This window comes from Centroberyx gerrardi, chromosome 3 (assembly GCF_048128805.1).
Source record: "Centroberyx gerrardi isolate f3 chromosome 3, fCenGer3.hap1.cur.20231027, whole genome shotgun sequence".
Classification (NCBI taxonomy): Eukaryota; Metazoa; Chordata; class Actinopteri; order Beryciformes; family Berycidae; genus Centroberyx; species Centroberyx gerrardi.
Window position 1 is genome coordinate 19,624,841 of NC_135999.1, and position 24,238 is coordinate 19,649,078.

General features: G+C 41.8%; 1 protein-coding gene across 1 annotated transcript; it reads left to right on the forward strand.

Moving 5' to 3' along the window:
* Window positions 1–19,741: 19,741 nt before the first annotated feature.
* On the forward strand, window positions 19,742–23,196 carry fgf8b (fibroblast growth factor 8b). Its single transcript, XM_071908730.1, has 5 exons — window positions 19,742–19,800; window positions 19,900–19,936; window positions 20,622–20,802; window positions 22,539–22,645; window positions 22,900–23,196. The coding sequence occupies exons 1-5, from the start codon at window positions 19,742–19,744 to the stop codon at window positions 23,194–23,196; spliced, it is 681 nt and encodes a 226-aa protein (XP_071764831.1).
* Window positions 23,197–24,238: the final 1,042 nt, after the last annotated feature.

A 24,238-nucleotide genomic window follows, 5' to 3' on the forward strand; every position in this document is an offset into this window, starting at 1 on the left:
TCTTATAAAAACAGAGCTGACAGACAGGCTATGGCTTATAGGCAGACAGAGCCATAGAGATGAGCTATGACTCTGTCCAGAATGACTGTTCCAGCTCGTCCTGTCCAAGGACCCAGATGTTGTCGCTTGCTAAAAGGATCAGCGCAGGATATTGAGAAATTGCCTTGGGATGAGGGGGCATCTGTGCCCGAATACCCAAGGGCTGCTGTTTTGTCACTCTGACAGTGTTTTATAAAAGGGCCGAGGAAGCTCAGAAGACTGCAGAAGTGAGGCCATATATCTCTCGCTATTACATCCAGGCTAGGAAGAGCGGGTTGAAATGACAATGAAATATTGCCCCGACTCAAAGGGAGAAAAAGAACAGGGTCTAAAGAGGGACGGCTAAGTCTCCTTGGGAGCCTGCGGGGGCTGTGTTCCAAATCGGAGACAGATGCACACCGGTCCCAGACACTAACCCATGCTATACTCCAAGCACAGAGAGGTGAAAAGGAGAAGATATGTGGTTCAGACGGGAAAAGTCCTCAGAGAGAACAGCCTGTCCCTGCCTTGGCTGATATTAGTCTGAAAGAACAAGGAGAAATTAGAACCCTGCAGGGGAGGAAGGAGGCGGAGGGGGGGGTGAGCTCTCCAAACTTGAGCGGAGCAAGGCAAGGACCCCTGCATCATTAAGTTGTCAAGTGGAAGGAAGGCCCGAAATATGACTTGGAGTTATTGCTGGGGCTGGGGCTGATGATATAAGAATTACAGTACATGGATCATAGCCGGATCGATAGGTAGACAAAGTCATTATGGAGGGGCTAGAGTTCAATGCCTCCCCGGGGCTGCGGGTGGGGACCAAGGGCTTTTATTTATCACCATGGCGATGTGTAGCCCACAACACACAGATGGGGAGCAGTGCAGTTATATTTTGCTTGTTGCTCTTATTTCCAAAACTATCTGTTCTACCCGTATTGATCGGTTAAGCCATCTCTGGATGTGTGTGTTTATGTGTGTGTGAGACCAGGCATTTGTCTACATTTGCCAACACATTTATACCCGCTGAAGTATGCCCATACATGTGTGTGTGTTTACAGGTAAGGTAAATGTCTTGGTGCTTGCACATCACTCAGCAGTGGAACATTTGTCCTCTTTGCTCTCTATCTTTGCGGCCGAGAAGAACAGAGGAGCGGGGAGCGCGGACAGGGCAGCATCGATCCTCTCTGTGCCGAGAGAAATTAGGCATGAAATTAAAGCTCCCGTCAAAGGGCAGGGCCAGCGCTGTCACCTGATCCAGCACTATTTATACTCCCTGGAGATGATGATGTCTCCATCACACTGATGATAACAGGAGAGAGAGAGAGAGAGAGAGAGAGGGAGAAAGCAAGAGGGAGAGAGGAGCGAGAGAGAAAGAGACTCTCTCCCCTCCATCCACGGTGCCACTGACCTGCCATCATTTATACTGCCAGGGCCCAAGTGCAAGGTTAGCGCAGGCCTGAGCCCCCATAAATCACTGCTCTGCTGGACGGAGAGAGGCCAGGGTCGACGGCACTCGTGCCCGGCCGCTGCTGATGAGAGAGTATTTATAGATCACATCAGGAAGGAACGAGGGAGGGAGGAAGGAGAGAAAGAGAGAGACAGAGTGTGTGTCTAAGTGGCTTATGAAGAAGTGTGTGCATGCATGTGTGTGTGTGGTGTGTGTGTGCGTGTGTGTGTGAGAGAGAGAATGAGAGAGAGAGAGAGAGAGAGAGAGAGAGAGAGGGTGTGTGAGTGTGTTTACATGCGCACACAGGACAGGAATACACATATGATGAAAATAAATATCCACTTGCCATTACCAACATCAAATCCTATCTGTTTGTGTTTTAGTTTTGATTAAAAATTGAGTTTTAACACATCATAGATAGCTGGGCAATTGCTATGCAGTAATGAAAAGCCAGTTTCTGCAGAGCCACAACCCTGTGAAGAACATAGAAGACAGTAGGGGGAGCTCATTAACCACACATGAGATCTCATATAGGAATGCTGCCTATTGGGTTTGCTGATTCCTCCATACTGATGCAGTCAGATTTGTGTAAAACAGCCAAATTGCTCGTCTTCTTAGCTCCAATGCATAGTCAAAAGGTGGGGAAAAAAACGGAAAGACTGCCAATCTGCAAGTCACTGACTCACTAATATCATCAGAAGTTTCATAAACAAAACTTTCACATCAAAACAACACTTCAAAACTGTTGGATTCTGTTGTGCACGGCCCCTGCCAAGCACAGTGTTTTGACACCATTACCGCTGGGCGAGCATGGTGCTATAATGACCACTGGCCTCAGATTGTCCTGGCTAAACACTGGTTATGGTTAACCACAAGATGACCGGTTGTCCCTCTGTCGCAGTTTCTCTCTTCAACTCTTGCTACTGGTTTCATAAACGACATCCACCTCTGCAGCAAAAATAAGCTGTGGCACTGCGCCAGATTTTGAAGAAAGAAATGCTTAAAAAAGGTTTTCAGGCATAATCACTATTGACCCCATGTTGATTTTTTGCTGTGATAACTGTGATTAAAATGTTTGACTTACAGTTTTTTTAAGTTTTGAATGATGTTGGGATGCCGTGATATCATTTTGAATGAGTTTCAGGTACAGTGTATCTGAAAAGCAGGGCTATCCTGATTGGGTGGGAAATTGTAGGTGCAGAAAGTGAATGATTAATGTTCTCCCCTCCATCAACAGCCACTGTTAAGGTGCCTTGCCCTTTGAGCAAGGTATTTAACCCCAATTGCTCCAGTGAAGCTGCTCACTAACCAGCAACACTGGCTGTGGCTGTGCTGGGTAGCTTCCAGTTGTGAATGTATATAAAGCAGTGTTTTTCCTGGAAAAGAGCAAGTGTGTCAGTTGACTTCCCATGGATAAATAAAAGTAAAAAAAATAAAATCAAACATTTATTTTTAAATCAGAGATCTTCAAATCTATAAGATAAGTTTAATGAGAAGATTTTGGTTGGCTAGTGGAAGACACACACACACACACACACACACACACACACACACAAAGCTCCCATGACAGCTTTCTGTGGGCCTAAACACACACTGTAATGAATAAACTTTCAAACACAAGACATTTGTTCTTTCTTTCTTTCTTTCTTTCTTTCTTTCTTTCTTTCTCTCTGTCTCTGTCTCTGTCTCTGTCTCTCTCTCTCTCTCTCTCTCTCTCTCTCTCTCTCTCTTTCTCTCTGTCTCTCTCATTATAATTTCCCACCCCTACCTAAATACGACCCCCCCAGGATTTGAAGGACAGCGTGGCAGATAGGAGGGGTGTTTGATCGATAAGCACCACCCACCCCTCGGCTCTCTGACAGCTCCTGTCAAGTATCCAGTGGGACCAGTATCAAATGGATCAACCCTTTACCCCCCCACCCCCCCTTTAAAGGAGAACTGTCACTAACTGCCACTGTCACATACCAGTCAGGTGCTTTCAACGCACTGATAATGTGCCAAGGAATTTCGCCAGGACTGTTATCCTAACTGTAAGGGGGAGAATGTGTGTGTTAGGAGTATAGCTGTTGAAAGTTGGCCTGTATGCTGTGCTGTGCTGTGTGTGTGTGTGTGTGTGTGTGTGTGTGTCTGCGCCCTACTATTCCCCTCTTTCTGACCCAATTAGTAGATCCACAGGACTGCTGCTGCTGCTTATCCTGTCAGATCAATCCCCAAAAGGAAGATCGGCTGGATAGAGGCGGAGATTAAGGATATTAGAGGGTTGTGTCTGATTTTATTGCATACTTTTTCTACAGACAATAACGTCCCTTTTTATAAGAAAGTTAACAGTCTAGCCCAAAACCTGCTGGAAATGAGAAAAACGATTCCATTTCCATTAAAAAAATGATTGCATCCCTGTATGGGGGAAAAAAACTGACTAGTTGAGATGAATTATGAGGCTGGAAACCTATACTTTTTTTTTTTCAGTGACTCAGGCTCCTTGTTAAAAGAGACCTGCTACTCTCCGTATTTCACCAGAGGAGAGGTGCTTCTCAGTGACCCACATCACAGATGTTGGAGGTGCAAGAGTCTCGTGTGTGAAGTCTGAGAAAACTGTGTTTGTGTGTCCTATACCCACCAGAAGGCCACATTCTTCGGCGCTTAACACATCGACAACTGTGTCCCTAAACTGAGACGAAGCAAAGCGGTCTAGGTTCATGGACTAGTGTATGTGTGTTTGTGTGTGTGTGTGTGTGTGTGTGTGTGTTGGGGGGAGGTGGGGGTGACAAGGAGATAGTGTCGCTGATTGACACGTGAAGAGCGACAAAAAAACGCTCCCCTTTGGAATGCGACAATCTCCCAGCGTCCCGTGTTCTTTCTACGTCCGACAGTGAATTGTTAAAAGCATTCCAGGCAGTTTGGGGGTGAGGGTGAAAGGAGACTCAGTCTGGTCTTGTGCTAAAAGAGGAGTTCACTGTTTGTTTACCCCCTAAGAGAGGATGAACCGTATCCTGACAGCCGCGCACACTGATAACCGACAAAAGATAAAAAAGCGAGTGATCGCTTTTCGATGAAAAATTGCGCGCCCATTTCACGATGACTTTTACAAACCGTCGCGCTACTGATTTAACAAAGCACAAAAATCTTGTAGCTTTCATTCTACATAACATTCTAGTGTCCATGTCTACGTCCTTTCTCTTTTACAGCCAGTCAACCCCACAGTCTGAGTTTTTTAAGGGAGGACAGGGGTTCAAAAGAGGCTTGGTGGTCCCTGAACTCTTGCGGTCACCCCCCTACCCCTCACCCCCATCCCAAACCCCCCATCCCAAACCCCCCATCCCAAACCCACCCACTGAGGCAGGCAAGGTGGTGGTCGCGCTATGAGGCGAGGTCCTTTGGAACGGCGGGTTAAACCGACCACACGACAGGGGCAAAAGGCCCCCGCTTACAAGGTCTGATTGGTTCCACAGGTTGCAGACTACAGAGGAAAGAGGGAACAGGGGAAAGAAAAAAGGAGGGTGAGAGGGGAAAAGGGGAGAGTAACAGGAGGGAGCGACAGACAGAGAAATGGTAGGAGAAGAGAGAGAGAGAGAGAGAGGTAACGGAAGAGAAGGTACAGGGAGAAGCAGCATGAAGAACAGAGTGGAAACAGGGAAGAAGGCGGAAGGAGAAATGAAGATAGAAAATGCGAGAACTGACAAAGACAGAGAAGAGATGAAGCACGGAGGGATAGAGAGGAAAGGAGAGAGGGATGGGAAGAAGAGAAGTGCAGGATGGAGAGGTGAAATAGAGAGACAGGGAAAAGAGCAGAGGAGTCCTGTTTCCATGATGCAATTGTTCGGTTTTACAGTGACTTTTACAGCAGCACTGAGACTGGTTCAGTACGGGATAGCTGGCGGATTAGGATGGCAGCTTTTGACCCCCGGTGTATCACTAACACACAGATCACATGACATGCTGATAATGATACTCCATAACATTATTACCCAGGTGTATTTGGTGAAAATCCTCAATTTTTTTTTATACTGATCTATTAAAAAGCAACAGGTATTGATGACAGCAAAGTAATCTCATTCAAGTAGAAGGTTTTTTTCTTACCTCTACATTAAAATTCAGTTAGTTTTGCTTGATAATGCTCCATTTGTGGTGACATAACAGCATGCATTACTCAAACATGTTTGTATTTTTCACCTTGGCCTACTACATGTGTTTTATCAAGCCCATTCAACAGGTAAAACATTCAAATGCAAAGAAGGCATGTTAAAAGACATTCTCTCAGTACAGAGAATGAGAATGAGACCAGAATGAGACCTGAGAACCAAAACTTCAGGCGTTTACTCCTGTCCAGTCCAAGAGACTGACAGAGACAAAATAAGCTCTAACCTAGATGACAAAGGTGAAACCCTAATTCCTATTGCGAGATACATGGTAACAATTTACCCTAACGTGACACTTACAATGCATCCATAATGTATTTTACAGTAGTGTAGAGGTGGCTGATATCAGAAGAAAATGTGCTTTTTTGATCTGTAAAACAGATGTGTGTCCAGTAAAGGGGCTGGGTCTGATAATACAGGGATGTAAGCATAAGATACAGAATAACTCTTATAACATATTCAGAACATATTTGTGGCACATCAAATGATTTGCTACACTATAAATAAAACATAAGTGGTGTTCCTGTTAATTGTGTTCACACAGTATTTATAATCCATATATTAAGAAGCGTCTGCGTCTGTTTTCACCGTCACAGTGTTCTCAATCCAGCTCGCTTTTTATGCTCCCTGGCCAACAGAGACTGTCCGGTCAAACTGGTGAGGTGATGACTTTTTTGTGATACTCAGTTGATCCCCAAAGGGGAAATTCTCTTTTCACTCGCTCCCCTCCACAGGGAGAACAGAGAGCAGGGTCAGACATAGAACTGGAGCTGGTAGGGATTCAGAGTCTTGCACTTTGTGGGGTCTTGAACATGGGTCTTTGGATTGAAAGTCTCACTACTTGCACAACTGGGCATGACAACTTCAGTGACAAACTCAGGAAATTCCGCATAACATCTTCAGTGGTCTTTTTGCTCTTAAGCAATATTCTAACAATGTCAAAAACTTGGCAGAAAGGCATTTTTAGGACGTACTAGGACACACAGTAGCACAGGATAAACCTGGAATGTAGGTGCTATTCCTGCTCATTGCAGGACGCCACATTACTTTGCCAATAGCTGTGGATAGTTAAACAGCTTTTAAAACATAAAAGGTCTCTAAGGCCAAGCCCATATAATTTGTAGTGAGTAGCAATTGTTTTTTTTAACTTGTTGGATACAGAAAATCATTATCTATTCATTTATATGTGAAAATGAACAAGTCTGTGCTAAAGCCACAAACCAGAGAACGGAGTCTAAAACCTCTGATGCCATCAAGATGTAAAATCTGGAACTGTTCAGTAGATGAAGGACTGATTTTGTGAGCCCACAGAGTATTTGTTTCTTTTTATATCCCAATGAGCTTTACTCTGTATTATTGCTAGTTATGAACCAGAAAATGTTATTACCAGAAAATCACCCTGGGTGCTCTCACACTGCAAGAAATTTTACAAGTCATTTAATCTAGTAAGGAGTCTTAAAACAGTATTTTTAAAACAAGTGAAAAAAAAAATCTGCCAGCTGGGAGAGACAATTTCACGTTTCCAATACAAATACAAAGAATTTTCTTGAATAAGTGCCATTTACTTGATACAAGTGAAGTGATCTGCCTTATTTTGCCTTGTTTTAAAATACTGATACTTCTTTCTAGAAATTTCCTGAGACAAGCAACACTGCACTGGGAACAAGTGGAATTATCTGATCCCATTGGCATATTTCTTTCACTTATTTTTGGAAAAAGAGATTTTATGACTGAATATGAGACTAAATTCTTTGTTAAGATGTACATTTCTTTGCAGTGCAGTCACCTTTACCATCTTGCGTAGTTCATTCTTTAATGGATCAGGTCCAGCTTTTACATCCTCATGACATCTATCCTAGACTGTCTAGACCATAGGAATAACACATATAAATTCCTAAACTGAGTGGCATTCCCATTTGATGTAAAGTGATCTGCTGTTCACTTGCCGTACCTGACTGAACAAGATCACTGACACTGGTGTCATTATGCAATTCATTTGATGGAGTCGCTAAGCTGCAATGCTCCAAATCCTTGTGCTTTTGTACATAATATTTGAATAAATGGAGAGAAAAGCACTTATAATATGATGTTTTAACATAAAAGCATGCATTGTCACATGAAGCTTTTGTCCACTAAAAGTCCCATCACCAGACAACACAATCCAAAGATTTTTTTTGACAAGCTACCTACAATAGATGTGTTATTTTGTTATCTTAAAAACTATGAAATGGGCCAGTTTCACAATAGGTTATGCACAGCAACAGCCAACTTACAATACAGCTGCAGTCAAGTTATGTCATGAATAAACTATTATGGTGCAGATGTATTTGAAGAGTATGTGTTACAGATGTTTAATGGTGTGTTCATAGATGTGTTATGAATGCGTCAAATATCTAGTAAATGTAAGCCTCTACCACATCCTCCAAATTAAAAGAACTTGTATGGGGCTTGAAATAGTGTAAAGTCTGGTTTCTCAACTATGAGTCAAGACCTAAAAGGGTTTTTTGGACTGTTTCCCGACACATTTATAGACCCCATTCAAACCCATCCAGTGATTCAAGCAAAGTAATGAGAGCAACATTGCAACTAGATATATTGTTGGCTAGCAAGACATTTGGCCAACCACAGCAATTGTTAACTTGAACAGAAGCAAAATCTACTAATCGCAGCTTTGAACTTCAGAAAGGAGGCTACCGAGTCGGTCTGTTCTAACGCTAAACGTCTCCTGCTTCATGCTGTGATGTTTGCTCCTCCACATCCACTTTGCTTCTCTCACTCGCTCTCCCACACATAAGTAGCTCACAAACGTTGTAGTTGTTGCCTGTAGCCAAGCTTGCCAGCTCAGATTTGGATGCAGGCAGCAAGCATCGGTCCAGACTAAAGACAGTGATTCATCTTTGTGAAGATGTAGTGCTAGGCTGGGGAAGAACTGTGTTCAGTCATCAGATGACTCTCACAGTGAGCATAGATGAGAAACAGGATACATTTTAAGTGGATCCCCAAGATATATATATATATATATATATATATATATATATAAAACAAATAAGACAAATAAACAAAAAAATGTATTTTACAGGGTATTTCTAGAATATTTCTCTTGATGTTTGGGATAATTATTGGAACCTCTTGGCCCAGTATTTTCTTGGAAGTGATCCTTCGAAGTCAGAGCTCCGGGTTGGAAGACGAAGGGTTAAGCCCACAATTGGTCGGAGGAGATAGGGGCTGAGAGCAGCCCATGAATCCTGCAGTCTCTGCAGGCACAGCATGGTAAAATAATTAAGCTTGCCTTTGAAGGGGACTAAACAAACACAACAGCACTCAACACCAGCCTGGTCGAGTCTCTTTCTTTTTTCCCCCCGCTCTACCTCAAAGTAGACTTTCCTTCCCTGCTTTCTCACTCTGTTATCTGTCCTCCCCCCCCAATGTTTGTATTCCTATGCCTTACTTAGCCCCCACCGCCAACCAGCCGCCCTCCCACCCATATTTCCTTTCCCCTCATCTCTCCATTTTCATTTTATATCTTGTGGTCTCGCTCTCTGCGAAGTGGATCCTCTGGGGGAGCCGGGGTGGGGAGTAGGAGGGAGCGAGGGATGGAAGGGCCAGGTGATTCACAGGTCAGTTTTTTACATCTCCTAGTGTTGGCTTTAAACTGTTGGGGGAACGGTGCTGCTGGAGTACTTTGCCAGTAATCCATAACTGTTATGATACTATTAAAATCCCTTCTGTTAAGTGGCCTTTAAAACACTTGACAATAAAGGAATGGAAAACTTGCGATCTGATTCTTTATAGGTTAAATGTTGACGTTGTTTTAGCAGCACAGGGCGGGGCGTCCCTGTGTTCAGAGCGCATGTTTTTATATTATATAGGAAAGCACCTGATATAGTTTCCAGATTGAATGCCGTACTAAAGCTGAACATTGCAATGCTGAGACCTCTTCATATTTTATTTTGTCAATTATTTATAATAATCATAATTGTGAAAGTCATAATCATAATATACAAAACCTACATTTCAGGTGTGGGATGTTGTTTGATGCAGATCACTGTGAACAAAACAGTATGTTTCTAAATATTAATAATATTACTTCTCTACTGGGATAGAGATGTTCACTGCAGTTGAGTCAAGGCAAATTAAGGCAACTGGATATGTTTGTTTTCAATGGAGATGAGCAATGCAAATTAAGAAAGGCTGACCCTTTGCTTAACTACCTTTGCATGTTTCAGTCAGTGAACAGAAACAGACAAAATACATCCAAAGGATCATGTATGTAGGGAAATCATCATTATGATACTTTAAACGTAAATCAGTGATTCAGCCATATAAGAAAAAAAAAATTACATGGCACTTGTTGGAGGTTTAGCTTGCCAAGGAAAGTCAATTCAAGTCAAAGTCAATTCAGTCTCTGGGCACCTGATGCTCTCTCTCCCGCTTTCATTCTCTCTCTCTCTCTCTCTCTCTCTCTCTCTCTCTCTCACACACACACACACACACACACACACACACACACACACACACACACACACAATTCAAGTAGTTAAGGCGATCTTAAACAATCATGGCTGAGAGACCAAGTCACTCCAGCGATATGCCCCAGTAAAAGCATCGCACTTTCCAACACAAACAAATCAACAGGCAGCACACAGTGTAGCTGCTATGCAGAGGGGCAACAATAGGATTATAAAAGCCTCGAACAGAGAAACTATTGAGCGGTACCCGCGGGGATGGTACAGATTCTCACCAATTGCTCATTTTTTTTATTATATCCCACCTCTTGGATGAGTGTGAGGAATTTTAAAACCAGGACGGTGATCTCACCACAGAGTGGACGGACGGTGATGATGCATGAGGGACATTACGTTCAACTCCAAAACTCCAGATCCTCTTTCTCATTTTTTCAGAAGCTGAGGCTGAAAGTGCACCTACGATATCGAGATGAGATGAGACATGAGTCCAAGTTGGTGTTTGTTTCCTGCTGTCTTTGGGTTTGCACATTAGAGCCCCAATCCGGAATTAGCATTGAGCCACTAATGGCTTTGTTTATGTTTTGATTTATTGGGCTGAACGCATTTCTTCAGTCTCAGATTGATTCACTGAGCTACTGAACCATGAGCAGGAAGTATATTACAGCTAAATATGGGTTTAAATGCATTGTATTTCAAAGTTGTGAATGATGTGTCTATGTTTGTATTGTGTGTAAACATTGGAGCAAAAACAGACCTGTTAAAGTGGAAACCGAAAATTGTGAAACGCTTACTTTTCCTCAGCAAGTACTACTCTACTCGTTCAATGGAATAGTCACTACAATAGTAAACAACATGGTGTAGAAAACATGGTGTAAAGCAAATAATTAGCATGTTAACTAGCTAGCCATTTCCACAAATATACTCTAGCACTGAAACTAAGAATTTAACTTACTAGACCCATTCACTTGTGTTTCAAGTCAGTTCAAAGTGATATTTCCCTTTGGCGTAGGATTCTGTGTTGTTTGGCAGGCGCAACCCACTGTTCTGTGAGCAAATGGGTGCAAAAAGTGTGCCATTTAACTGTCATGCTGTCACTAACTTGTTCATTTCGCATGAGCTACACATACAAACTAAAGCAAGGCAACCAAAATAATATGATTTTGTTCTTTGCCACATTTTTCAAGAAGATATGTAGCCTGTTTGCTCACATTTGTAATCCTGGTTTGAATTGATTGAAGATGAAAGTTGAAACAAAAGCCTGACAGCCAGCGGTGAATACACACTCCAACAGCAGCAAGGGTGGGAGGTTCAAATGTTTCATGAGTCACGCCAAAGTCAATGTACTGAATAATGAAAATGTTGTACACAGGTAAAATCTTTGAGGGGAAAAATGAGGGCCAACTTGCAAAAATGAAACAGCATTTCACTTTGATAGCGTATATCGACAGGGCTGCCTCAGTGTTTTGGTTGTGTGAACATGTTGCCTCACAGTATTTAGGCAAAGCTTTACAGATGGCCTGAACATACATAGACCACATTTGATTTGTGCTGATGATGATTGGCACACCATTCCATCAAAAATTTTGTGGTCCTAGTAGTTTAATTTATGAATTTGTGGTCATTATCTGTGTTAATTTTATAGATGAAAATCATGCAGAGACAGTCATTACAACCCTTTTAACTTTTGAGAAGAAAAAAACCCCAATTAACATGAAACTGAAAACAAAAAAAAAGCAACAAGTTCTCGGGAATCCATAGGCCCAAATGGAGACCCTAAGTGATTGCATATGCCACCTTTAGCTGCCCTGCTTATAGCCTGCTATTGGTCCATCACCAACCTTCACTGATGCTCAGGCTTAGCTACACTCTCTTTCATGCATTTCGATAATGTAGCAGTGAAAGGGAGTACGTGAGATCTGTGGCTGAAGGGGATGTTGTGCAATGGTGACGTGAATCTAAAACTGGCTTGTTTCAGGGTTGAGAGAGACAAGTATTGCAAGTACTGCAAGAAAACTTTGAGGAAATGAGGAGCAAGGATGATTGAAGGATAGACTGAGAGGAGGAAGAAGAAGTATGAAAATGGTATAAAAAAAATAGGAGGACAGACTGAAAGCAAAACAAATGCCAATGAAGACTAGGACTATAGGACAGGGTAACTTTGCAAGATAATGAGCAAGCGAGAGAGAGAGAGAGAGAGAGAGAGAGAGAGAGAGAGAGAGGCATGGGGAGGTAAGATTCCCAGAGGTCCATTGAATTTCCTTTCTTTCTTCTCTGCGTTTTTCATGGTCCTCTCACTCCCAGGTCCACACAGCTGTTTCAGGGCCGGGGGCTTCTTTCTCCAGAGCCCAGATGAAAGAGCCGCCCTGTGCAGCGCTGCAGGTAGGTCTGGTAAAACCATCGCTCCGGCTGTCCACTGCCCAGCGCAAGAAATAAAAAAGACAGAGAGAGAGAGAGAGAGAGCGAGAGGGGGAGAGAAAGAGAGAGAGAGGAGCAGGAGAAAAGTATCAGAGGATGACAGACAAGAGAGAAAGGATGGCGATTGGAAATGGAGAGATAGAAGAACGAGGGGAAAGAGGGGAAGGGAAGGGAGGGGAGGGGAGAGGGAGGATACCTGCCCTCAGCCACCCCAGGCCTCATCCCCTCACCACCCCCTGATACCAGGAATGATGTCTGCTTTTATTGACTTTGTTAAACCGTTTTCAATGCTACTTCCTATGTGTTTACAAGACAGTAAATCACAGCCCATTCGGGGTGGGGGTTACGGGGGTGAAGTAAGGGGGAAGCATCCGAGTCACCGGGAAAGGAGGACCGCTTTGACAGAGCCGACGGCAACTTTCTCCCTCATTGCCGGCACACACACACACACACACACACACACACACACACACCTTTCCTCTCTGGGAAGGGGTGGGGATGCCATTGTGGGACCCTTCATCTTTTCTAGTTCTCTGATCTGACAAGAACTTTGTGATTTACTGCCTGAAAACAGCAGTGTAAGACGTAGTGAATGATGAAATATACTATTTATTGTTATTGGGATACGTGATGCCAAGCCTTTGCTAAAGAAATAACGAAACAAAAACTGTCATTTTTCTTTGCATACTCCTGTTTTGAAGTGAACAGTTGTTAAAAGCTTCAGCAGAGATCAGTGCAGCTTTAATGTCACTGAGAAAGCCACTCAAAGTCGTTATGCAAACACATTTGGTTTATGGCAAAATTGGGTCCCCTTAATCACTTCTACACACTGGGGTCATTCCCAGACAGTCGTTTCATACAGTTAAAAAGTCATTCAAGCTCACAACTCTGCTGAAACATGAAGAAATGCTTTAGCCGTGGCAGCGTTCACAGCCATTTGGTGGTGAGAACTCCGACTTAATTTTCCAAATTTTCTCGGTGTAACAATTTTCTCAGGCGGTGGAATTGTGACACCCCCACCACCACCCACTCACACACACACACACACACACACACACACACACACACACACACACACACACTAAATGGCTACTGTGTGACTGACTGAAAGGTAGACAGAGGGATTACCTCATTCTAATGGCGGAGTGTAGTACAATTACTTTCTCTCTCTCTGTCTTTCCATCATTCCACTAAGGAGATTAATTTTTAATATGACAGCCAATGAGGAAAAAAATACATATTTCATAATCACAAACCATTAAATTGTTCAATATACACTGGCAACTAGACTTTCAGGGCGAGCGGAGGGGGGCGAGGGGGATCCAGATGGCTTATGGGTATAAGGTGCATTATGCATTACACTGTTGTGACTTTCTACCAATGTCTCAACTTGTCATATGTTATACATTTCCTGTCCTTGATGGTCTATTAATCCACTGCTCACTATCAAATAAAGCAGAAATGCCATGAAAATAATCAAAATTAAAAAAAAAAATGCTCTGGAAAATGTTGTTCTTTCAATTCAATTAGTACAATGTATGCTATTAATCTTCCATGTCATCCTTCCAACGCACGAGGAATAAATTTACTTAACTAAGTAATTTACTTAACTAAGTAACTTTCAGCAATTTTGCGGTGTGAGCCAAGACACTCTCGAGTTAATTCAAGGTGAGTTACAGCCGTGGTCGCAGGAACATTATGTGGTCCGCCTTGTTGCAACAAAGCACCGAGGCGTAATTACAACACATCTCTAGGTGGTTGAAAACTTTTTCTTCTCTCTACGCTTCAAAAACCGCTGAGGTTTGGGGCGGTGAGTGACACCGCTACCAGATGACACTGAGAATCCCCAAATCCCATATTTTCTTTCCACCCCAACACACACACACACACACACACACACACACTGTCTCTCTCTCTTTCGCTCTGTCTTTCTCTCTGGTTCTGTTTTTTCTCTTCCTCTATGGTGTCTACCTTTCCATTGGCCCTGCCTTATGGCAGTGTGTGTATTTTTATGTCTCGCATTAGCTAGGGGGAATAATACCTCTCGCTGAATGGTAGTCTGCTCTGGGGCCTTTTCAGACATTCAGTCACTCCTCTTCTAAGAATAACCGACGTGCACCTTTGCCAAAAAGTTCCTCTCTCAGGTTTTTTTTTTTTATTTCTCTTTGCAGCCTCTAGTGATGCTGTCTTTGTACCCCACTCACTGATACCAGGGCTTTGTATTAGCTAGCGAGGTCCGATCCAAATGAGAAAAGCAGCAACCAGCTATGGGGAGACTAAGGGAAAAGGCAAGAGAGTTGGGATCTGGGGCAACACTTGGAGCCATGTCAACTCCACACAACTCTTCTCATACTCATTAAAAGGCCAGAAAAGCTGGTCACTAGAGAATCTAAGGAGTGAGGCAGCAGGCAGTAAGATATGTAAAAAAACTAGAATAAAAAATTATAGCTTTTGATCAAATTTCAGAGGAACCAGGGAACCTTTCATGTACATGCTGGAGAACTTTAGCCGGACCTGTTCGACAGGTCGCCTCAGCCTAATGTCATTTGGGTTAAAGTTGTCCTTGGAGAGGAAATTGTTTCTAAATTGTAAGTAGCTGTTGTAGATTGTTGTGAGGGTAAATTCAAAGAGAAATGCCGACTGTACAGTACTGGACCAAATGTTCTCAGTCAGTTCTCAGGGGCAGATATGTACGAATCAAGTCACTAAGAAGCTATAGCTAAGACTGCACAGCTACAAACTCCCTCCCTATATGCGCTGCAGCGACGACTCCAAAGATGCACTGCACTCCTCATTCCAACATGCCTTATGGACGCCAGCTGAGCTGTTTGAAAATAAATCAAACTTAGCTGTGGTGTTTTGTGCTCATTTGGCTTGGCTAAACACTCACACAGCTGTAGGCACTGCACTGATATGGACAATGTGAAGAGGAATTAATTAAGGAGACAGTTCAGGAAATGGTCAGCGCTAGAGCAAGGGCCAATATGTGACCAATATGTGTCAATATCAGTTGCACTTTTTCAGTTACATCAATAGTTATTGCTTTGTGAGTAAGACCACTGTTTCCTAGAGAGGGTACGTTTCTATAAAAGCTATTTACTTGCTTCACATGATTTCTTCTGATATCTTCACATGATAACTTTGGCAAACAGCCAGAAGTTAATCAAAAAACAGCACTGGTCTTACTGAATCACAAATTAAAATGCATTGTTTATGGTCAAGTAACTTCAAGGATATTCAAAAATATAGCACAGTTTGTACATATTTTGGCTAAAAAGCCTTCAAGGGTTTAATAATAATAAAGGCATTAGTTTTCTTTCACCATGATACTTATTCAACAATCATTCTCAAATTTCCTAAACAGTCCTTATCCTCAACCTGCATTCTATATCATTAAAAAACTGCTGATTAAACAGTCCATATATTTAACTTCATCCCTTAAAACTCTACATTTTACTTGGATTTCCCCTTGTTCTCAACCCCTCAACACATTGTCCATATCTGTCCACTTCCCTCCCTGCAAACATAATTCTCATACACTGATGAGCACAACACTGTTTCAATGCAAGATATCTTTTATTCTACTCTAAATACTCACTAGCTTGCTTCCTTGTCTGCTCTTGTCAGGGTCATGGTTCAACCTAGACAATGAAAAAAAGCCTGTGCCTTGACATTTCCCACCTTTTCTAAACCACTTACTGTAGTGATAATTCTGTAGGCAAATCACTGAGCAGAATGGACCAATTTGTCACATTCATGTTCTCTAAAGATTTTTTACATGGGCAAAAAAACTGCAGAGGATTTATAACCAAAAGGCAATATTCATAACCTCCATCAATATCATAGTCCATGTATTGATAACCACAAATATCAGCACGTCACACAAACTTCATTCATCCAGAGTTTAATCTGGCAGGATATCTGCTATGGGATTTATGAGAAAGAAAAAAAAACAGAAGGATCAGGTTCTGAAATAAAGTATGCATTTTCACTACCTGCTCCCAAAACCAAAACGGCAGAGTCCATGTTACAAAAAGCTAAATTTTGTTCTGGGTTTGCAAGATTATGTACAGACGGTTTCAGCCCCACCAGCTAGAAGACTCCATGTGTTTCTTCTGTCCCTGAACTGAAGTCACTTGTACGCTGACTTGTGAATGAACTCATGATCTGTGTGTTCAAATAGTCAAACATACGCGTTTGATAAATCATTATATGGTCTTGATAAAAAAAAAAATACTCAAGAGCTTTAATTAGCATGCATATATAAACATGTGGATTTCATATCTGGATGTACAACCATCGTTTCATAGGGGTCGAAATATGCCAGAACAAAGTGCTGAATCGTTCCAGGTGGCAAAACCACTTGTTGCAGTGTCCCGCTGGAACTAATAAGGCAGGTACATTTTCACCCTCTAAATCCCTTGCATTGGCTGAAATGACTGATTTACAGCTAAGACTTTGACTAAATTCACATAATTACACTTTTTACACTTGAACAGCTGTTCGGTGTGTGTAGGGTACAAAAGTTTCCCATGCTGTTCACACAGAGAACATGGGCCTGTCTTTATCAAGCCTCACAGGTAAGAACAGCGGTCTCCAATCTGTTTTGACTCACTAGAATAGCAATAGGATACCTAGTGAACATCAGCACATCTATTCTGACACGCTGCACTTCACTCATTTCACCCTGGTGTGAAGAGTTTTTCAGCTTTTTTGGGTCTCCTTTGAAGACCAAATTGTTTGTGTTTAGCTTTAGCCTATCCTACAGTCACATTGTTTTCTCACTTTGAGAATAAAGTATTCTAGCTGAATTTTTATTTCATCAATACAAACAGGAACAGTCATAGTACAGGGGAGACCAGGGATGGATGTAACATTTTTCACATTTCTGTCCATATCTCCTTGCTCATTTGAGTTAGATCTTTTGAAATCTGGTATAAACTTCTTACATTTATCTGTTACAAAACTGAGTTGTTTCAGTATCTCCAAGGCAAATAGAAAGGGAGTTATTTTGTCTTAAAGACAGAAATGTAACATCCTACCCCACAGCTGTTAGCTGTAACTGCCGTTACAGCTAACCCAGGGTATAATGTAACATCCTTGGGGAATGCATAAACTGCTTCCAAATCATGCTATTAGAGTTAACATCAAATGTGAGAGTTTAATAATAACTACAAAGAATTGTAATAGATTTGTTGTGCACACATTACTCATTGTCCTTTCAAATTGACATCGACATTTTTAACATCTTAATGGAACTGTGTGTGTGTGTGTGTGTGTGTGTGTGTGTGTGTGTGCACCTAAGTTTAACATTAACAACAAACAAATGTAATGTGCACATAATATGACCTCAGTATTGTGCACGTCTGTGTGTGTTAACTGGGTTGATTTGCAACATGTTTGTTTTGTCACAACTATCACCACTATTTGTTACAACTATCTCCAACCCAGCAGCCACTAAACAGCTAGTGTAACCTCATGGTGTAACATTAGCACAAGCTAACCACATGATATTTATCTCCAAAGTCTGCTGTTTATCCTATAGGTTTGATAACTCTGACAGTAACACAGACTTCGTTATCAAAAAAACAACTTTAGTTAAAAAAAATAATAAAATACTTACTAACCTCAAAATCAGAAATTTGTATTTTTCCACGTGTGGGATTGGGACTGAAAGGAGCATCTTGATCACAATCAAAAGTGTTATAACTATCCCTTGTTACAACCATCCCCAGTCTCCCCTATTAGATAACTGTGTGACAGATAGGTTCCCTTGAGCAAAACCCTGCCACCTTGTTGTTACAAAGAATAATTACAATATAATTGCATGTTTGAAACCATGCAGTGAAAGTAGCACACAAAGCCCTGGACACACTGTTGAGAATCAAAGAAAGATTGTGAAAAGTTATGGAAGAAAGACTGTGAGTGAGAGACCATTTGTATCCAAGGCAAAGGCTTAGATGTTATGTGAAAACCATTCTGTGTCATGTGTTCACATGGAATACATATTACTTACATATGTATGATGAAAAAGTACATCAAGGTCTGTCCTGGGGGACCACCAAACAACCTCTAACCTGCAGTAGGGGAATAAGTTAATGTAACTGTAGATTTTCTTAAGTACATGCCAGGGAATTTTTCCATGTGGACATTTCTGCTTATAAAACCAAGTGCACAGTGATTTTCTATAAATGAAGATATAGGAAATTGAATGCATTCACCTGAATGTGAGTGTATGATTCTGAATCAATTCTAATAAAACTGATAAAAATACAATATTTTTTGAAGATACTGGTAGAATCCAATGGTAGCTAGTTTATTTCTATTTAACCTTTATTTTGGTCTATAACCTCCATATTAACAGATTCTCTGAATCCTAGATGAAATAGCTTACTTTTAAAGTCCATCTTACAGTATTTTGTTTAATTATAAACTCTTACCAATTGATAATTGCTGCGGTTATGGATTTGTGTTTCTATGCAAATAAGTAGCACACTGTTTCTGCAAGTATTCAGTTTCAAATTGGCTCCAGCCTGAACGCTCCGCCTGCTCTCGCCGAGGATATTGACTTTCCCGCAAGTTAAAGTATTTAAATGTTGAGGGAGACAGATGCTGTATCTGGAGTAGAGGCAACCACAAGAAATACACGTGTGGGAGGAAGGTTGACGTTGGAGTTCTGCTATCCGGGCACTATCAGCATATCTTAGAGACAGTATCGTCATTGCTATAATTGCACAGAAAACAAATAAAGCTATGTTGGCACTCGTTTACTCCATTCAAATTTTTTCTATTTTCATCACTCATGTTGCCAAAATGTACTATGTGCATCTTGCCGCTGATGCGTAAAGATAATGATCCGTGCGTAAAGAGAATCCATCCACGCTCGTCACTGCACTGTTGCTGAAACTCAAAGGGGATTTATTTCAACTTAAAACGTTAATCAAGACCTTCACTGCTGAGCCGAGTGATTGACACAAGAAGGATTTGATGGAGGTCGTGAAACCACGTCGTCTGATGACAGCAACTCTTTCTCCGGACTTTCAGTTTGGATCGGCTCCGCGACGACTTTAAATCTTCTGGACTTTTTATTGTCAAGCTATCAATGAGTGGATCCTACCTGGGACCCCGTCAGTTTTGGATCTCTCAATTGTCGGGGCTATCACTTTCTATATGTAACAGGAGGGGGATAACTCTGAGTTGAAATTCCCACCAGGAGGAACTTTATTTCCAAGAGGCTCCAGCACTGAATCAGCGGAGTATTCATGAAGCAATATTTGACTTATTTCAAGATGAGGCTTAGAACATCGAGATTAGGTTATCTGTAAGTAAAGGAGACACGAATGTCAACATAATAGTTGTCTATGCAAGTTATTTAATATATAGGTTAGACGTTTTAAGTTTTTTTTCTTTTTCCCCTTAGGTTACTTCAATTCACGGCGCTTTGCTTTTACGCACAGGTAACTCACATTTTCACTTCAGTAAAAAGCATTAATGTTTCATTACTCCTACAAATAGTTCCTTCATTAACTAAGTAAAACCTAACAAGTATTTAGGCTACATGCTTGGTGGCTTAGTCCACCGTCTCTACATCTGCAATAGGGTGCAATAACAATGAAAACATTTTACTATGAGTGCTATGGCAATTGGCAACAATTCAAACATCTTGAAAAGAGGTAAGCTGCAGCCTAAAAGGTAATTGTTAAAACATATGTGGATGGAGTATGGCTGAATTGAAAAAAAAACTGTTAAGGGAAATAGTCCGGGGAGACAGGGGTGAAAGATCATCGCTGGTAAAAACAACCTATCAGAGGGATATGTCATCCCGAGTGAGGACAGCGGGCTCCATCCAGGCATCTCCCCAAACACGAACCACTTCCAGAGGGGATTTTTTTTTTCTACAATAGCCATGCCCGATGCAAATTCACAAAAATCCGGTTTAAAAAGAAATGCTTTCATCTGAGTTTGATGAATGAAATAATATTAATTAAGTACAGGCGTTGGGCCAAGGCCTTGGCTGTTAAACTGGCAGGCTTAGACACAGCTGATTTTGTTTTACTTGAAAATTAAAATTCAATTAGGCCTATATTTAAAAAAAAAAATAGATAACATGTTTCATTATGTGTGATTTGTACTGTCCGGCAGAACACTGTGCAGTCCCCTCCTAATTTCAAGCACCATGTGACCGAGCAGAGCCGGCTGTCGGACCGGACGAGCCGCAGGTTGACCCGCACCTACCAGCTGTACAGCCGGACCAGCGGCAAACACGTCCAGGTCCTGGGCAACAAGAGAGTCAACGCCAACGGAGACGACGGGGCAGTGCATGGTAAGAATAAAGCGACGAGCAAATCAGGACATGAGTTGGAATAAGGGATATGTGTAGTAAATGTTGTCTTAAAGAGAATTGACATCAACACCTAAAATCCAAATTGTAGAAAGCATTATTCAGTGTCCATTTACACTGTTTGTTACACGGCTTATAGGACAAGCGGCAGGAGCAATTCGGCAGTTGTTAACGCGCACAAAATATCTGGAAAAATACATTATAATTCATCCTAGTTTCACCTTTTTCACATTTTCTGAACAGCTTACCCTCTCTGAAGTGGCTACAAAAAGCACTAATATGACTTGTATCCTCACAACCTTGAACCTTGCTCTTTTAATCGACGTTCGTTGCTGCATATGTAATGCGTTGCAGAAGTCAGCTGAACAAAGGTCCACATATGTTAATTCATTCAGGGAGAGCAGTTTTTATTGTCTCTTAAATAATGAAGCAACTTTATTTGAAGACTATGTTATGAACAAATCAATCAAAACCGATGACAGCTTGGGCCCACTGGCTCTACATTTCAGTGCTTTTGAACCCTGTGAAAATTGTAAAAAAAAAAAAGAAACATTTTCACCTTGAAAAATCGAGAATTGTTTGAAATCAATGGCGCGGGACAGTGTTGAAAAGCAGTAGAAATTATGTCGTTTTTGGAAGCATTTAGGAAAATGTTTCAGCCAAGAGAAACAGTGGTAGCAATTGTAAACATCGTTAGTGGCAGAGACAGTGTTGCCTTCTTTTATGGCCTTATATGAAGATTATTTCTTTAGTGTGTGGTGGTGTAAAAATATTTAGTATATGGACAAAATGTGTGACACCTGTTATGATGGAATCTAGGCAAGGACTTTTTTTTTTTTTACTTCTTGCAGGGAAAAACCGTCTTAAATTTAAAGGGAGCAAATTCCTGTCACCAAAGCATTTTGGTGTGTCTAGCCATCTTTCCACCACAACTACCACCATCCATCCACCTCTCAATGCCGGCTGCCCGCTTTTTGGAGGGTCATTTTATGAGGAATTTTCATTGCTTTACAACTCAATGTATGACTCAATTTATAAGGAGCGGTGAAGTCAGCATCTTCACTTTATCCCTTTTCCTCTGGTCGCCTCTCCTGTGTGCTCTTTTGTCTTTTAAATTTCTCCTACACACATTCACACATGCAGGCACGCACAAACACGTACACACACATGTATTCACACACACACACACTGCATAGGCTACACATCCTAAGTGGGTGTCACTCTTGTAACAGGCCCAGATCTGACCACTGCTCTGTGCTGGTGGCTGTGTCCCTGACCGCAGTACTCTCACTCTCTCCTTTATCCCCGGTCTGAACTGCATCACAGCACAGCATTTACAGCCATTCAATGACAATCGCACTGTGCAAAATCACTATCATTTGGTGCTATTTTGGAAGACTTGCATGCTTTGTTAAAAAAAATGGCTGCCGTGTCATAAAAGGGTTAAGAGAGGGTTTGTGTTTGTCATCTGTAATTCTGTTAAAGCCGCTGGTCATGATAGCGCTCAGAACAAATTAACACAAAGACTAGTTAGTGCCCTTCATGATGACATGATGTAATTCCACTTTATTACAGTCTATTACAGTCAAAGAATAGCAGCTACTACTGTACAGGATGCATCCACACGGTGTAATTCGTCTCATAACATCATAATCTGTGTATATGCACCGTCCCAGAACTGTGTAATCTCATTGTTTGTGTTTTGTGCGTCTATGCAGCTAAACTGGAGGTGGAGACAGACTCTTTTGGAAGTCGTATTCGTATTAAAGGGGCGAAGACAGGATACTACATATGTATGAACAAGAAGGGGAAGCTGATCGGCAAGGTAATTTGGAATTAATTGTTTTTTGGCTGCATATGACTATACCAACATCTTGAAAAGTTGTCTCTCTCTTCTAAATGGCAGCTTATGAACATTTGTTGAGACACGATGGAAGCCAGATTAATTTGATTGTAAGACTTGCCTGAGCAGTGCTCTCAGGGTTTCATAGGTATTTAATTGTCTGGAAGTAAGGACAATATTTCCACATCCTGGGAATCATCCAAAATACCTCAACTTCTCCCCCCTTCTCTTCCCAGCGGAAAGGCCGAGGCAAAGACTGCATCTTCACTGAGATTGTTCTGGAAAACAACTACACAGCGCTCCAGAACGCCAAGTACGAGGGCTGGTACATGGCTTTCACACGCAAGGGGCGTCCGAGGAAAGCCTCCAGGACCAAGCAGCACCAGAGAGAGGCCCACTTCATGAAGCGCCTACCCAGGGGGCACTTGTTGAGTGAGAGAAGACCGTTTGATGTTCTTCCTCTCCCTGTCCCCGTACATCCTTTCGGCAAGAGGACTAAACATTCCCATCACCAACGCTCAGGGGGCCGCTGAGAAATGAAACCACTGAAGAAGAACTGTGGAGTGGGATAAACCAACAAGGAAGAACCACTACAGGGGAAACAAGTGTTTCCCAGCAAAATTAACTTTTACCATCAAGTGGCCACCGCTACACTTTCTGCCCCACTGTGTGGACTCATTATGTAATGCTTTGTACTGGATTGTATCTAAACATTGACTATCTAATCTGCTAGTTATTTCCATGTCAGACAGGAGAATTTAGGGGAGATTTATTTCTTATTAAATCAGGGGACAATTAAAGTACTGAAGAGCTCAATGACATTGGAATGAATGGACACTTTGGGTTAGAAATTAGCCGCCCAGCAACAAAGAATGTTTGGAAAAGAAATGAAAACACATGAACATAGACATGGCAGCTATCTGTGGATTACCTTGCGGTTGCAGCATCTATGAGTCTCAGTAGACATGCTATTTTGCCTTTAGGAGGCCATTTTGGTGCATTTTTTTAACCTGTTTTTCTACATATATGAATATATTTTTACTGTAAAAAATGTAAATTACTTTAAATGATGGAAATATTTATTGTAGAGTGTATATTAAAACCACTAAAGAATCAGTTAACAAGCTGCTTGGCTTTTCTCTTGGTTTTGGGATGGAAAGCTAGCATACATTGCTGGCTGCCCTCAAAAACTGTTGTTTTTTTTTTCCTTCTTCCTCTTCAAGCTGGAGACCCAGACAACTGAGGGGCAATATCTGTGACAGGCTACTGAATTCAATGTGCTCAGCAAGTGAGACTTGGGCCTGAATGGCCTGGGCTATGCATTAAAAGCGATGAGGTCAGCCCACCATTTTGGCCCAAACAAAGGTTACCACCATGTAGTTGCATTTCTCACGATCGCACACCGTAACCCTCTGATCAAATGGGCCCTTTGTGAAACCTCATATAAAAGGGCATGTTATACAATAGTGGGTTCGAATAATAACATGAGGAGGGGTCAGTTATCAAAAAGAAGCCAGTCACACAGGGAGGGGTAAGGGGTTGGAGGGGGTTTGCGGAGAGAGGGAGACGAGGGGT